At 40.2% G+C, this 18,058-nt stretch overlaps 1 protein-coding gene across 5 annotated transcripts in view; it reads right to left on the bottom strand.

The window, feature by feature from the left end:
* The window catches only part of arhgap42 (Rho GTPase activating protein 42), a 58,562-nt gene extending 51,818 nt beyond the window's left edge, over positions 1-6,744 (bottom strand). For all 5 annotated transcript variants that reach the window (XM_022761508.1, XM_022761506.1, XM_022761505.1 and 2 more), the window contains exon 1: positions 6,505-6,744. In XM_022761508.1, the coding sequence (XP_022617229.1) occupies positions 6,505-6,658 (154 nt within the window). In that variant the 5' untranslated portion in view covers positions 6,659-6,744. The remainder of the gene's footprint in view (positions 1-6,504) is intronic.
* Between the last annotated feature and the right edge of the window lie 11,314 nt (positions 6,745-18,058).

Raw genomic sequence — 18,058 nt, forward strand, 5'->3', positions numbered from 1 at the left:
AAAGGATCTATTTTGTGAGAGGACTTCTTGCTCTTATGAAGAGAAGTACAATTAGCCAAGGAAACGCTTCCAAGTTTGACAATTTAAAAAAAAACAAACAAGAGGTGTACAGAACTAATTTAAACCCCCATTGACCAAACACTTTCTGATGAAACTTGGCAACCGATAAGGCCAGGCACTGGAGACTTTTTCATGTGCCATCCAAAGTCTGAGTTTAGCATGTGCGTAGGCTAAGTCGACACACAAACACACCATATTGTACCATACAATCTTTCTTTTTTTTTTTTTTTTTAACATTTACTGTATAATGTTTCCAAGCCAAGTCTGCATGAGCTGTTTCTAACAGATCACCTACACACAGTATGTGCACCGAAGCTAACGCACCACAAGACAATGTGACTGCGTTGCATTTGGAAGACACAACACTTAGCCGATCAGTCTTTGCTCTCATCACAATGTGACTTTTAGTAACCTGGACTACCGTTTCATCTATAGAAATTCACACAGACTGATGCAACAATAAACGCGTCCGGCTGAAGAGAGCGAGGGAATTTTCGATGTTGTGGAGGAGAAACACAATGCGTCGCCTCATCCTTTTCCAGTCTGAAGAAGCAACAAACGTACCAGCATGCGATGCCATGCGACTGTGAGCATGAGAATGGTTTGCTCGGTGTGACAATCACTTTGACTGACAGGGCAACAACAGAGTACTTCAGAACAGACCTCAATCTGGAGTCTAACACATTTCCCTGCACAGTCTGAGGGGAAGCAGCTTTTAGGAATACAACGTGTAATCCTTTTATCAAAATCTGTCCACAAAAACAGCCGAGTCCCTTGCAGTGCTGCATGAGCTGTGCTTACCGCTTCGTTCAGCTTTATTGCTAAACAAGTCACATAATGTACTGCTGTATTTCATTTCCATTACATGAGTTCAAATTTATCAAAGTAGTCAAAGCAGCAGCAATACATTATAAATGGTATAATCCTGCAACACACAGCCTGCTCTTTCTTCACAGTACAACACACACACACACACAAACACACACAAACACACACACACACACACACACAGGAAACACATACACACACACCCTCACACTGAAGCAGAATGATGTCAGGCCAAATGCTATCTGAGGGAGGATGGGGGATGGTTATACAAGCATGTTTACAGGACATTTCCTGTGACTGAGCCTTGGGAGCATCATCTGTCCTCAGACAAACAAACACTGAGAGTTCCCAAAGCTGAAAGCTATTGTGAAATCACTTTTAACAACAAGTCTACACGTCATGTCCTCATGTAATAAAATAACGCTAATTACAGCTATATTAGCTTGAATAAATACCTCAGAATTATGCAGGCACTGTTGGAGCAAGTAAAGATGCTGTTTACAGACTTGCTAAATACTGTAGTTTTTAGACTAACAACCCCCATGCATGTCAACCATTCATTACTGCATGTATCCCGGGGAGGAAGCATTGCTGTGTAGCTGGTGAACAGGCGCGGGTATGGGGTGGTGGCAGAGAGACACAGTCAGCTACATAATAATGGGTTGTCTTCTGCTTTAGACTGTGTTAATCTGGCTGCATTTATTAAAGCTTATTATGAAGATTAAATACTTACTTGGATTTATACAAAGCAACATTCTTTTCAAAAGGGTTTTTAATAATAACTTTGCAGAGAAAAAACTTTAAAATGGACAATACACCTTAAATTTGACAACTTTTTCAGAAAATTAAACAGCAGGTAATATGCAGAAAGGTCAGTGATGCATAATTTCTTAAAATACGTGCCCTACCTTCTCCCACTATGAGCAAGGAACAAGCAGTTGGCTTGTTACTTGTAAATTTGTACAAATTGTATGTGAAGGACACAAGCCATCGCCCAAAGGCTGCCCGAGTCTGAGCAGGTCTCTGAGGATTCCTGTGCTGCACAGGGACCACCTATGGGACCTTTAGTGCAGTGTTTTACCATGTTTTCCACGCACATTTATCAATGTCATTGTCAATTATCAATCGTCAATGTCAAATTGCGATCCGTATCGTTTGTACAAAAATGTAATATACTACACAATAACAGCTTGTGGTTCCCTGGAGCCACTTGAAACAGTTTTTAACAATGCTTGATTTTTTTTTTTTTTTTGCCAGTGACTCAGTTTAAACCAGTCTATAGAAAATATAGATGGAGCATCTGTGTCATCACCTGTAGCCTTGTAGCTTGTTGTTTGAATCAAATGACCCGATGCATAGCAGCCCCTCTTCAGCACACAGGCTGACACACATACCTCCTGTATGCTACACGCTCGGTGTAAAATGACATAAGCCAAGGAAGCAAGCAGCTGGCGAAAAAGGTCAAACGCGTAGTGAGCAGAGTCAAACAGTCTCAAATGTTTTTATTAACAGCGAGTCAGTCAATTCACCGCTAAAAGGCTAATGAGTATTGGAATTGCAGTACTTGACAGGTGGGGAGAGAAAGAGGGCTGTAAATGGGATGCCCACGTTAACAACAACTCATGATGAGGATGTGATAAACAAAAATAATGACGGAGGATTGGAGGAAAATGATTTTCCTTCCATTATTTTCGATGTATAGAAAATCTCATGTGCTCAAACTGCCATTTCTTTTTCTAACCTTTTCAGTTTCATCCATCTGGAGTTAACTGCTAGCACGAAGCAGGTGTTTTTTATCCTTTTACATCATTTTCACAGATGCCTGCCAGCCAATTATAAAGTAGTATTTTCTGTAGCAGTGGTGATAACGTAAGCAATCAAAGGCAATTATTTGTGAACCTAAACCCCAAATATTATCATACAGTAGTACGTTTTCTTGCTGTAGTGTTGTTTTTCTTCCTGCTAGTTTTTTTTTTTTAATGCTTGATGCAGATCAGAGGTCTAAGATAAATTTGATAAACCACAAATTGAAAGAAGTGAGTAGGCTATTAAGTACAGGGCGCCCAACTTATTATAGAATATAAAGTTGGACCTTTTTATTTTGTGGAAGCTTTTGTATCCACCAAGCAATAGTATGTGTCCTCACGCAAGTTTGACAAATATGCTTATATGCTTTTTTGTTGAGAGTCAGATGAGAAGATTGATCTCACTTGTGTGCACAGTAAAAATAAACCTATAGCGAGCAGCTTTTCTTTCTTTTTAGCATATATAGTGTCAAATTCCGCCAATCAGAACCTCTAAAGCTCCTTAATTAACTGCTGCTTGGTCTCAAAAGGAAATGTTGATATAGTGGTTGGTTTTTAAGTAAAAATAAAAATCCGACTTCACTAAGTGACACTTCGGCCGTCCTATGCTATCCACCCTGTAGACAAACTCTCATCTAAAATGATTATTTGCCTCGTATCTGTGGTTTCTCCCACCCTACTCACCAAAGGGTAATTAGTACCTTTAGTAAATTCAATTACTGCAGTCAAGCGGAGGGGATTAATAAGAGTCAGCAGTTGTTATTTACACCAGGTGTGAACAGTGAGCACCAGGCACAGACAGTAAGGCGAAGCTCTTACTCGCACCTGGAACAAATTATCCATGCCAACAAAAAACATTTGGGATTTGGGAATGTTTCGACCACGCTCCTCATCATGAGCGTTAACATACACGTTGTAATGGAGATACAAGCATGAAAACCTCATCTACAGAGACTTCAGTGTTTTATATCTCATAACCATATAGTTTGCATATAGAGGTGGGTGGCAAAAATAATAATAAACAATGAAATAACACAGCTTTTCTTTTTTCACAAAGCCAATAATGTGCCTTTCTTTACTACTTCATTATTTCAGCAACAACCCGGAATCGGCGCAGTAAAATTTAATTACAGCTGTCACCACATGGTTAATCCTATAAAGAAGTAAGAAATAAACAAAGCACTGTTTCGAATCACACATAATTGTCTTTAAACATGTGACTGACTTCCCATTCACATCCCATGTACATGTACCACACACACACACACACACACACACACACACACACACACACACACACAGTAAGAATACAGTTACGAATGCTAAAAAACTGCTAAGTACAGTTTCAGTAATGTGAAGATCCATTTTACAGGTAATGTATTAACATGAAAGTCAACCTTTGCTAACCGGGCATCTTTCACACAGACAGCACATGCGAGGACATAAATTATGGTATACTACTCAATGTTGAAACATGAGATGATTACTATTAAAAAAAAAAAAAAAAAGGTCCATTGAAGGTCTTCCAGTAATGTCACCTCTGATGGCAGGTCATAAAGGGTCATAAACCTCTGTGGCGTCCTAAGTTAAAGACCATCAATTATTTACTTTCGTCTCTTCGCTTCCTGCACTCTCACTCCGCCCCTGACTGAAACTGGGATTTCCAGTTAAAAGACCGACCCGCTCATCACGACAATGAAAAGACAAATACAACCCAAAATTTCCCTCCAAACGGCTCTATGGGTTTGTCGAGTTTGGCCCCAGTTTCTGGGGTTATGTACTGTAAAAGTTTACACATTAAGGTTCATCACCAGTTGATTAACATTCCTCTATTCTAATTTAATCTTGAACCTGGTGGGACATGAAGTTTTTTCTGCATCAATAACCCACTCAAAAGCAATCAAAGTCTCATTTCACTCGCCACTGTCTCATATGCATAATGAAACCTGGAGTGTTAAGGTCTTATTTGGTATTAAACTGTTTGCATAGACCTTTGACATTGTGCTACTGAGTTTCCCCGCTGCCATGAATAAACCATTCAGCAGGGTATTCCTCTCCACCTGTGGTGCCCTGCCCACTGACAAAACAGCTTTCCTGCAAAGAAAAAAGGTATGAAATAGGTTTGGCCTTCAGCTGCTCTGAGAAATAGTATAATCATTTAAATACCAGTGTAAGACACGATGATCCAAATGCTAAGTGCTGCTCATTGTTTTTTTTTTGTTTTACCCGTAGTATAGAAACATGAAACTAAAACAGTGTGACAATAATCCAGCATCTCACTATGACAGAATATAATGTTTTGAAAGTCACTTTGGTTAACCAGAGTAGCTCTAACTTAGGAGGATGCACCATAGAAGCAAATGAGGAAATCAAGCAAAATGCAAAAAGTTCCCTGACTGGTTTACTCTGTGTCCACTCATCTTCCCATCACGATCAAATTCTTACATGCCAGACTGGATACTGAAGACATTTCGTGAAACATTAGAGGCTCATCACTGTCCCCTCTTTAAAATGACTGACTGGTTAATGGAGAGTTGATACTGAAGATGATCATTTGTGTTAACAACACACTTTGTGGTTTTTTATAATGCCTTTGTGCTGGGCTTGTGCTTCATTACAGCTCAGCTCAGCACTCACTACACAACAGATGCATATAACTCAAGTGGGTATAGGCCTATATCATGGTTCAAACCTATGTGATATGGTATACTGTGCACAAGGCCCGGACATTTCAGGCACATTTAGACATTTAGACTTTGACACAGTCATATACACATACAGACAAATAATGTGAAACCTAATAAATATATATATTTGACACAATGTGAAAACATTTTGATATTGTGCCTTTAACCCCACAAATGGGTGGCGTTTTAGCTGCAGTGACTTACAGCGACCGTCTTCACCACAAGAGCAGCAAAAGGCAAAAACACGTACTGTGCAGGAATAGGGATAAAAAAAAGAGTGAACACATTAATAGAATTATACTTTCTTTCAGTAAAGGTTGGCAGAATCGTGCTAGGCTGAACTATGAAAAAGTTATTATTATTCTGTTTAATGGTGTTTCTGCACTTCACAGATACATTTCTGATGTTAATGGCCCAAACTCTCATCCCCACAGAGATACAGCAGAACAGGAAGTCCACTTTAATCAGCATGCTGGAATTTGAGAGGACAATGACCCACAACAAAGTCCTGGCATCCTCATCCAGACAGATAAACAACCCTGGTTCTTGCAGCCATTAAAGACCGTCTATAATTTCTCCACTTCTGACAGGTGACTTAAAAGCCCTTGCGAGTGAAAGCATCTTTTATTAACAGCGTTAAGTTAAAGCAAATTCCGACCTTCACTAATGACTTCCATATGTCTTGCTGTGGCCTTATGATCAGGTATTAGAGCAGAGTAAAGCCATTCATATCACAGTAACTGTTGTGACTCCGGTATTTACTCTCGGCTCTGTTGGACAAGCCTGTGCACGCAGTGGAGCCGGGGAGGCGGACAGAGGCAAACTAATGTCCTGAAATGACAACAACCTCCGAATAATGAAGTGCGCTTGGTTTTTTTTTTTTTTTTGTGTGTAGATTTCAAGCTTTTTATCTGAGATACAAGAAAAACATGTTTCCCAGTGGGAGACCACAGGCTTATTCAGAAAGAGACGGGACCATTCACACACTATCACAGTAGACTTAAATAAGCTGTGATGAATGCATCCTCTCATTACAAGCCGCCCGTGGGTTTCAGGTAGATTCAATTATGAAAAGATGATTTCTGCAGCCGTAGGAGTGAGAGAGGCCGTGTTGGGCTACTTACTCTTGAGCGCAGTGATGAGCATGTTCCCATCCTTGATGAGGTCTTTGATGAATTTATTCGTCCGCTCCAGCTCTATTTCATGGCATTTGAGACGCTCTCTGAAGTCCGGACTGTCCAGGAAAGAGTCACTGAACTCCAAAGTGGGGAGTCCCATTGTAGCTCAACGACAAAGTTGCCTTTCAATCTGTGTAACTCGGCATGTAGAAGCTTTTACTTTTCATCACGTAGTCCCGATTTACTTCACCCCCCCCCCAAAAAAAAAGTTTTCCTGCTCCGCTTAGTTCCTCACTTCCGCTTTGATTTTCTCCGTTTTTTTTTTTTTTTTCGCCCCATCATAAAAAATAGTGGTCGTGTGACTCCTGCTGGTTAGTTTCGGATAGTTTATAACAGTTTCTGGAGACCAGGACTCGGTCCATGTGTTACTCATTCAGGGACTACACTTTATAGTCTACATCACGCTGCCTCGTTCAAATGGTGCATTTCACTTCAAACGTCTGTAAAATCACAAGAGCTACATGTTCCCCACGTTAGTAATGAATGCATTTCAATAACAGCAGACCAAGACAATAAAACATATGCATAATTATGTTGGCTACTATAGGCTTATCTCTACAGATTTCCCCGTTGGTTACACATTATTATGGTTTGATAAGTATAAGCAGACTCTGACCTCCACCCCTTTACACTCTTTATGGATTTTAACCACAAATCACTGAGAGAAAGATAAATCCATAACTGGATTAAATTGAACTTGAGTTCAGTTTTTGTGCAAATACAAAAAAAGGACAGATCCATGAGATAAAATCATAATCAGATAGTAATTTTTTGACAAAATAGTAGCCAGGACGCCCAAAGCACTGGTTGCTTCAGTCTCAGGTCAGATTTGAATCAGGACATTCTTCAGTCATCAATATGCTTTTTGTTCACGCATGCATTTATCTGATGAAGCCTTTTAGAAATATTTTAGAGCTGCCAAACAGACTATTCTTGGCAGAAAATTTGGTGATAAATTGAGTCTGAGTGAGTGAATGAATGAGTTTGCGCTTCACATCCAAACTCTACAAAGCAAACTGCTGAATATCGTAGTATTTTAAAGTTTGCTTCCATCAAACACTGTTGCTACATTATACTTTTTAATTTGATTTTATCTTATTATTATTATTCCGAGCAGTGACTGTGCCCCCATCTTAGGTTTTTGGTTAAATTATGCCAGGGGGCTTAAAATTGTGAATTGTATACTGTGCAGACATTATGGGTGACAATGCATCATACTGGAATTAGTGAGGGTTTGAGGAGAGGGATCTGAATTAATACCTTGGTAAATGGAAGTAATTAAACTAGAGTCTAATTGGAGTCTGAGGAATTTGTCACATTCTCTTCATGCAACAGGGAAGGATAGTGATAATGATGTCACACTCCAAATGAGTATTTTGGTAGGCATGAGGCAGAGGCTCTGTCACCAGTGGCACTAAGTCGTTTGGATGACTCTTTCTACTTACAGCATCAGGGGGCCGGAAAGAGGCTTTATCTTTGAGCAAAGTGTAAAAACCATCTCTGTGGAGAGGCGGATGTTGCAGCATTGGCTAGAACCAACACAGACAAATGAAAATGCATTAATATTTTAATGCTTCACTATCAAGAGCAGACCATAAGCTCTGTGAGTGGGGATAGGCTTTGGCTCAGTGCCATTTGGAAGGGAGACTTGTATCCTTCTTCCCTGATAACTAACTAGTAACCTTTTCCTAATAAGATGGCTGATTTGACTGTAGGTAGCGGTGAGATAAATCATCCCAGACAGATAACCTTCCTGGGCAGCGTCATGGGGCTGCAGCCGAGTTGTTAGTGTGTGTTAACATCAAATTCCAGCAATGGCCACTAGGCCTGTGGTCAAACTGCATTTTCACTAAATTACTTTTTTTTTTTTTTTTTTTTTACCACTTACTGTGCTCATGAACTATATGGAAGTGATGCCAGGATGCTTCATCTGATCAGGTAAAAAAAAAATAATAATTTAAGCAGCATGCCAGGAGTATTTTGTCAGAACTTTGACAAGCATGTCCGGCTTCGCCCTAGGGGACCCCGGTTACATTATGAATCTGCCAAAGAAAGGGGGCTGAAAAGGTTGTTTCCCATGTGTCCTGTAATTGAAGGAGACAGGTGTACAACTTCAAAATTGTGATTTCCAACTTATATAATATTACATAAATAGGATAGGGACCCTGTCTCATATCCCAGGAATTAATCTACAGTCACGCCGCCCTAACACTGTGTAAGACATTCTCACTGAAAATCATACAACAGGGGGTATATCAACATCTTCCCACGTCCGCAGTCTTGTTCTCACTGCATTAAACAGGGTCTGTCTGGCCTTTCCTGATGGAGAATCATCAGCTCAAATGGGTTGGATTCCACAAGAGATATCAATAATCCATGCAGAATAAGCATCAATTAGCTCCTGCTTCAACCTGCAGGACCCCAATTATATTATGAATCTGCTAAAGCAAGGGGGCTGAAAAGGTTGTTTCCCATGTGTCCTATAATTAAAGGAGACAGGTCTATAGCTTCATATTTTTGATTTCCGATTTAGAAATATTACATATATAGGATGAAGAACCTGTCTCATATCCCAGGAATTAATCCACAGTCATGACACTCTAACACTAAGAAATTCCCACTGAAAATCATACAACAAAAGACTTGGACCCAAAGACCACAATGTGTATACACTACAGTGCAGAGGTTCCCAGTTAAAAGTCACACAGGCTCTGGACTACGTGCATTCTCTGATCACCATCTGCCATCACCTTCCGCTGCTTAACGTTTCACCTCTGATCTCGGTAACCGTCTACACGTTTGACACAGTGTTAGCCTATTTCTGAATCTGTGACACACATTCCCAAAATACCTCAGTCGTGGCAGGAGTGAGCCACAGTCAAACAGCTGTGAGGACATGGAAGTGGAACGAAGACTGGCCTCTGGCTGCACCTGAGGAGGCAGCAACAGCCGCCGCATCTGTTTCCTTACACATATGTATTTACAGTGATGAAATCTCACGTCTTGTAATGAAACCGAATAGAAACCCAGGGTGATTCATCGGGAGGTGTAACGCTCATCATGGTCACCACTAAAATCATATTAAATCTACATGTGACAAAGAAGGCCAAAGAGCCCAGTTTGCCTGGGGATGTGTGATTATTGGAGTCATAATAACACTCTTGCATCCATTATCCATTTGGTGGGAATATGACTGTGGGGAAAGCTATGGTTCGGTGAAGAGGTAATTCCCCGAAAATAAAGCTAAATAGTGCATTCCAGCTGTATGATGCTTTTTCAAGAATTATGCAGGAAAGCAGTCTAAAATATTGCCTCAACAACACACCAGCAGAGACTTGTGGACGAGTGGTTAGCTGTATGAAGCATGGCTAATTGCAATCTAAAATAGCTGCCTGTAGAGTCTTTGAGGGAAATTTGGTTTAATTAAGATGATACTCAATAGAGAACTGTGTCCCTGTACTCCTCTCTCATAAAAGGCATGTGCACATTCATATTAGTCATGCAAACATAAGTCTACCGAGGAGCAGTGCCCATGTCTTTCTCTGTGACTGCTCCTACGGAGACCAAGAAAAAAAAAAAAAAAACCACAGGAGCATGCACACACCAAACACACACATGCTCAAACCACACTGGCTTTTTGCACACACAAAGTGAGTGAGACATCTTTCACATATCACACATGTGGGGGAAGAAATTAGATATGAGACACACATCTTCCCACATCCTTAGTCTTGTTCTCACTGCATTAAACACGGCCTCTCCGGCCTTTCCTGATGGAGAATCATCAGCTCAAATGGAAAAAAGGCTTGGATTTCACAACAGATATCAATAATCCATGCAGAATAAGCATCGATTAGCTCTGCAGTGAGCTATGCACAAGTCAGGAGACTTCTGATTAGATTTCCTCTGATATCACTGCATCACACAGTAGGGCAGTCAGTGTATGTTGGAAGATGTCTGGTCTCCTTGTGGTGAGAGAGGTGGGGGGGCTGTTGGTTCCTAACATGCCCCTGTCAATTCCAGCTCTCGTGCCATCATTCTGCAGCAGCAGCCCTCAGGGGTGCAGTTTGTTACATCGACACAGCGAGCAGAGAAATGTGATACATTAGTGGAAACCCTGTTGCTCCGAGTTAATTGCTGTGTGCACTCTGCAGTGCTGAACTGGGTTATTGGGTGAAAGATGATGACTGTGAGATGGACTACGAGAAAAAAAAAAAATTCTGCTCAATGCACAGCTCTCAATTTTCCATCTGAAAGTGCAGAAATGATAGAGTTTAAGATGTCACACTTGACATGTGTATTACTGGCTGGGATTTGGCAAACAGTTCTGACTAAGCCAGAGGAGGATATTTCATATCACATTCAGTATCAGCCCCAGACGCATCGTGTAGGGTAGCATCAGATATAAGTTCATTTGAGGCAATGTTAATTGAGTTAATTATGCATTCAAGACAAACAAATGCCCCATAAAAAAAAAAAGACAGGATTAGATAACTTGACGTCTTGTGACAACAATTACCTCGAAATAGCACGAACTGTTTTCCCCAATTAACAATTGACACTGCCATGCATACTCTTCATTTCAATCAGGTATTAAGGTAATTGCACAATTTCCGGGTGGCACGCAGCTTAGTTCCAGAGGACAGCTTTTGAGAACAAGACCTGTCACTGTTTTTCCCAGCTCATGATTAATGACCCTAATTTAGAAGTTTTTTTTTTTTTTTTTTTTAATCCAATCAAGCTCTGACATTTCCTATCAGATGAGTCCTTCCTCATTCTTTCCGTTGTTTACCTCCTGACAGTGCAATCTGCCAAAGTGGCGAGTGCCGGGCTCTCGTTTATGACTCCTATGTCCAGATGACGTTCGAGCAGTTATGCGTGATTACCTCCTCTTTACACAAAGAGGCGTCTCTAAAGCATGCGAGTGTCCACAGGGATTGCATTTATTGCTTTTCGCTGCACAGAGAAAAATGGGATAGTAAGCTTTTTTTTTTAGCTAGAAATCCCACGGCCGTGTCCGAGCAGAGACACATCCTCTACAAGATGCTGGAGAGTAAATACAATCCGGCACACACGAAAGCCTCATCTGTGTCTCCGCGTTTGTAGCTTTTGACTTACAAATCTTCTCAGTGCACCTAAGAAGGGATGTCCTCGGGACAGAGGCGGTTTTATTTTTTGCCTCATTGACCTTCATAAGGTGAAACCTGTCCAGGTGGACCCAGGGCACAAATTTAAGTCTGGGTGATAAATTACAAGTGCTGCTCTACCAGCTTTGTAAGCAAACAGTTGCTGTGTGCTTTGCTGGGACTTTGGCTTTAATTTGAAGCAGCAGAAATTCAAAAAGAGACCTCTCAACCGCAGCACGCCCCTGTCGAGCCAAATAAACTACTCTTTGGCACCTTCATCTGTTGGCCCCACACTGCGAGGATGTTTTGATACATCACTGATCATCGCACTGAACGTGAAATTTCTGAAACTGTGGAGCAGAGGATAGTGCTTAAGAGATTTTAGCATTACTACACTGGAGAGGAGCCTTTGTTCTTATTTTTAAAACCAGATGTAGGATGCAGGTTAGCACTTCAAATGCCAGCAGCCGCTTTTGATTTACTCTGCATCTCAGAAAAGACTTTGATTCCATTTTAACTCAAAGTAGAATATTTCACATCTAATACGTCATTGGAAAATGAATGATTCACTTCTCCTCGTGGCAGAGAACACAGATTTTTTCCTCCTTGCCCCTTGACCACAAAAACACAATTCTGTTTGGAAGAAAGAGAAAAGCCAGACTGAGCAGGAACTTTTATCATTTATGTATCAAATATGATATAAATATATAACGATTTATTACCGTTTTCCTTAATTGTCAAGAGATATTTTTTCTTTACTTTCTAAATGTTTTTTTTTTATTTATTTTTTTTTTATCTCTTTAGTCTTAGAAAATCCTGAACACAATTCTTTGGAGTAATATTTGTTGCTGTCCAAGCCAATAAACACACTAGTTCATTACTTAAAAAAAAAGAAGTAAATTTCAAAGAAACCATGATTAAAAACCAGCCACATGCAATAAGTGGTATAATTTATTGGACAATTCATTTTTAACCATCTGGGAGTTAATAGCATAGGATTCAGTTCATATCCTGGTCCCAACAGAAAACAACAGATTGCATGTAAAACTGGATCAATCTCTCTCGCTGCTTAATCCATCTGGACACTATGCTTTTGACCAGACATCCTTTTTGAGTGCCATTTCAGTTGGAAACGATGCCACTGCTTTCCTTTCGTCCTCATTAAATCCTGGGCTTTAGCAGCTTTTGTGGAAATATTTGATACGGAGAGAAGTTTGGGCAAGTTTATTTTTACCCCATCCGGCATGTCATTTAATATAAACATGAAGAATGTGAAGTGAATGTGAAGTGTTTTCTTCTCTATTGCAGCGGTGGTGTGCACTTTTTAATGGTGCTTTAAAAGCTGGTTTTTAAAAGTTTCAGGTACCAACATTTCGGTTTTTACTTACTTAATGTTTGAAGTAATAAAAGTTATACTACTGGGTAAAAGTGAGAACAAAATGAGTGCATTTTTCAGTAGGCACGGTAGAGCTGTCACAGTTCTGATTTGTGGGTTGATCACATATTGCACCCTCAAATGATGTTGTTTGTAAGGCCTGAGTCCTGTTCCATTCTCTGCCGAACAAGCCCTCTGGATGACTGGTTTATTAGTATTCCTCAGGCAGACCTGAGAAAGCTGTTGAGACGCTCTTGATCAGATAAATCAGTATTAAGGGTTTTCATCAGAGAGAGAATTACACAGGTCCTCCAGTGCTTCAGACTCTTCCTCAGGGAGGCTGAATTATAATTTTACATTCTTCAAAAAGTTTTCCAATCATCTTCCCTTCTCATGGTTAAATTTAAAGCCCATTAGTTTTATGTCACCTGAAGTTTCTCTATCCAATATATTTCTTCCGCTGACAGAGAGAAAGGGCCAAAGAGATTAACTTCCACGGAGCATGCTAAAGGAGAAATCAAGCAAACAATTCTCCCAAAACTCAAATCTGCAGTACAACTCCCCAGAGGCAACGAAGGAGTATTATGTTTCTAAGTGAAGCGATATAGGCACATACAGTAGGTGCGCAGTTACATGTGGAGACACGGAGTGGCAGTGAGTTGCTAAAAAGATAAACTTCATCATCTCACAGAAAGACACTATTCAAGACTTTAAGGACTTCAGACATTTTCTGTGTAAATGTGAGCGACCTGTTGTAAGTATATGTCACATTCAGTACCTGACACAAAGGCAATCTTGGGCCACTGGTGATGAAACAAAATGACTTTGGAGCTCAGGCTGAATAACTGTTATTGGGTCAATTTCATGTTTGAAAAAAAATATAAAGTGAGTGGAAGAAAAGCTCCCTCAGAAGAGAGCAGTATTTCTTGCTGAGGTGTGTGCTTTGAAGGAAAGCCTTAATAACTAATAGCTTTCAATTTTAAAAGCACATAAGTACATGCCTCCACTGCTGGTGATTGACTGATGGAAGCTTTGTTTGCTGTCTATGGGATCCCTATAGCTTTGAGCAGGTAATTAATTGAAAAGGAAAAAAAAAAAGTCTTGGTATTGGTCAAACCTAAAAAGGACCTATGCAACTAAAAGCAGTAAGTGGCTGAAAGTCACTGCTGTTTTTTCTGACGAACACATATATTAATACAGCCTGCACTTCCATGCTCAGTCAAATGAAGTTAGGATTTTCACAGTCCATCAACATGACGCATAGAATATCATCTGACAGGGTAAATGCTGCCACAGAGCAGAAAGAAATGCTAAATCCTGAGCACTGGCACAGATGAGAGACAACAAATCCATAACACTACCAGCCTCATCAGCAGTTACATAATTCTGAATGGGCTCAATAGACTGATGCCGCGCAGACCTTATACAATGTGCCACGCTGCATCATCGCTGTGCCTTTCAATCAAGCTACTTTGGACATTTTGTAACGAGACGCACAAACTAGAAAATTGAAATGGCAGGTAGTTACGCTTTCAAAGTAGATAATTATACGAATACAAAAGCAACGACAACAACTACTACTACTACTACTACTACTACTAAACATAACATAACAAACAAGAATGTAATAACCACACCACCTCTAGACTAAAATCTATAGCTACACTAAAGGCCCCACTAGGATGTAATTTTCATAAAATGCCAAGAAACACAATATTGTTGGATGCATAAAAATATAGAGACGACTTTTAGCTCCTCACCACTAGTGAAGCAAAAGTAAGACAATGTAACTTTTATTAAAAAGTGGCTGCTGTGGCTAAAAGTGACGAAGCAGGAAGGAATAGAGAACGTTAATGAAGTCAAAAAACTGACTCAAGTAGGTGGCTATTAGCCATCATAAGCTACCAGGCTGTAGCAGACTGAGTAAGAGTGAGTGTGTTGTATCAAGCAAGGACGTGTTTCACTGTTCATTGAGCTCTTCCTTAGTGACAGACAGACTATAATGTGTCCATTATCAGAACTTACATAGTGTTGCTTTTACTTACTGCTGAGCCTGACAAGGATGAAGTGGCAATAAAGTGGAAATTTAGATCTCTTGGCAGCTTTAAGATGAAGTGAGGATGGATCCCAATGATTGACAATGACCAAGTTACTGTATATGGGAATGAAAGACAGACAAAAGAAAAAAGAAAGTTAACACAACTCCAAAAATGACATTCCTGTAAAAGCAGACTCAAGATATAATGTAACAAAATCTGATAAAACACTGTAACTTCATTTCTAACTCTAAATGAATCCACTGTTGATTCTATTGGAGACTAAAGACTTTTCCAAAGCGTTGTAAACTAACAGGCAGCTGCAACAGCACCTAAATTTATAGCTGTGTAGTCGTGTTTTGGTACATTAGTTAAATCAGTTTGGTATCCAAGCAGGCATGACTTTTCTAAAGTAGGCACAGTGACATTTGGACCCAGACATTTCTCAATGCTGTCCAAAAGCATTTTCCCCAAATGGACAAACAAGACCACATTTCCACATTTCTCATCACAGTGCTCACTGCGCAGCAGATGCTGCTCACAAATGTCAAGTTATTATTTTCACTTTCACAGACATCATGTTAAACTTTGTAAAGTAAAGCCTCGCAGCCTAGGTCTGAGTGCCAGGTGAGGTCAGGACTAATGACTGTCATGAGTGTCTGTAAAGACAGAGTCAAAACTGTCACCCATCTCCTCACCACAATGTCCTTACACAAGCACAAAGCTGGTAAATAAGCAACGAGCACTGGAGACTGCAGTTGACAGAAACTCAATAATCCAAGGTCAGGGCATTTAACAGACAAAGACAAAGGGCTTATCTAACCACTTTTCGTTTGCCTCACATCACCAGCAATGCCAATCAAACCAAATGAGTGACAGCTTCCACTTTAAAGATTTATGCTAATCTGATAAGTTGCATTGAACTGGCCAAGTCAGCTGTTGTCACGGTGTCAGCTTTTATGAACACGTCGGGATAAAAGACGCCCAAAAACAATTAAAAACAATCTTTCTGATATTCAACTGGATGTAGCTCGATTCCTCTGAGAAAAGGCTTGATATAACATCTGTGTTCAACATTTTTCTGTTTATGTAACAAATACTGTGCACACAGAAAGCACCAGAGCGACCGCACTATCAATACCTCACTTGTGTGTCTGGATTTATCCTTTTCTTGAAAGCAGATTATACCCTTAGCTTTCATGTGTCATGTGGTTTGATGAGCTGCTTTGCCAAACATCTCTCGCTGTTAAATGCGAGGCATTGTGGGACGGAGTGTATTGTAGGAAGGAGAGGAAAATATTCTGATGCTCAGGTGTGACAAATCCCTCTGTGAATTTTGTCATAAAACAGCTGCAGATTATAAACAGGCAGCTCAGAGAGGAGGGATGTGACACAGCTGAATGATACAAAACAATTAAGTTATATGAGTCTACGTTATTATTTACATACGCTCCCTTTGCACATCATGACATACGTTACTTTCAACGGATGCTATAGAATAAAGAATAAACATGTTTTTTGAGACAAGGCGGATGGTAAAATAACTATATTTTACAATTGACACATTGTGTGAAAAATACAATCCTTCAGTCTACAGCGTGACACACCATTTGCTCTGATGGCGGCTCTTACCTGGTGAGAAACAACTTTCAAATAACAGTTTTATCATAAATATTGCAGTGCGAGCATAATTTAAACATCCATATCTATTTGCTCTCACTGATGTTGTCGGCAAAACTGTATCAAAACTCAGCAGCACTGTTTTGAGATGAATACCATAAATATAAATGTGAAAGTTGCAGTTATACTGTGATGGTGCTTATATCTTACACAGTTCCATTTAACAGCATATAATAAACAGATTAAATCCTTTGCAAACATGCAATGTGTACATCATGGATAAGTAAACAATTCCAAGTACAAGTAATACATGAAGCCCTCTTTGTGTTTTCTTTTTTTTTTTTTTTCTCTCCACAGAAGACTGCTCTGTGTGGACAGACAGACCGATCTGCCTCTGCATTCATTAGGCAGCGGACAGAGGAACAACATGAAGACACAGAAGAAATGATGTAGAAAAGGTCCCAGGCCAGATCCAGTCTCAGCACACTGAAGGCTGCAGGTTTGCTCATCATCCTTGGGCCAATTTATGCCCATTTCATTACTAAATTTTTAATGTGACTCATGCTTTTATTTGGAAATGATCCTACAGTCAAAGTACATTACGTTCAGTGATTATTTTTTTCTTTCTCTCCGATTCCAGACCGCTGCGTGTTGTTTCCCTAGAAACCTTTCAGCTTTTATTTTGTGATCCTGGTACAAGCTACAAATAGCCGGCGAGCGCAGGATTTCTTGTTTAGCACAGGGCCCATTAGTATGCAAGCCATGAATCATAAACGAAGTATGGACTTCAACAGGGCTCAGTGGAAATGCTAAGCATGTTAAAACATTATGCTAGAGCAGCAGAGTTGCTGCACAGTTTTACATCACAGCCAGGAGCCATCAAGCGTGTGTGTGTTCAGACTTTTTGACTGTTTCAGTGACCGGAGTGAAAACACAGAGGTGATCAAGTCACTGCAGTTCGGACTCTGGATTCACCAGCCTGAAGAGCTCAGTCCGACTGAAGACGCATCAGCATACATAATTCACCCCTATGCATGTACGCAACGTTCATTTATTCAATATATAGCTGTCACTGCTGTCTGCACAACGTGACTCAAAAACATGGCGGTGTTCATACCAAAGGATCGAGACCTCGGGGACAGTCCGGCGGGAGACCACTTGAGCTGCGGCTTACATGTGCGAACTGCCATTTCGGAAAAGATTGAAACCGAGGGCTACATGTCATCTGTTTTCACAAAACGGCCTGATCTGAGGCTTCTCATGGTCTGCCATTGTTTGAATAAACACAAAGTCGGCTTTTGTGTGGAAATGCTAAACTGAGATTAGCTCCAGCGGTCAAGCAG

This window comes from Seriola dumerili, unplaced genomic scaffold (genome assembly GCF_002260705.1).
Source record: "Seriola dumerili isolate Sdu_G_001 unplaced genomic scaffold, Sdu_1.0 BDQW01000413.1, whole genome shotgun sequence".
Taxonomy (NCBI): Eukaryota; Metazoa; Chordata; class Actinopteri; order Carangiformes; family Carangidae; genus Seriola; species Seriola dumerili.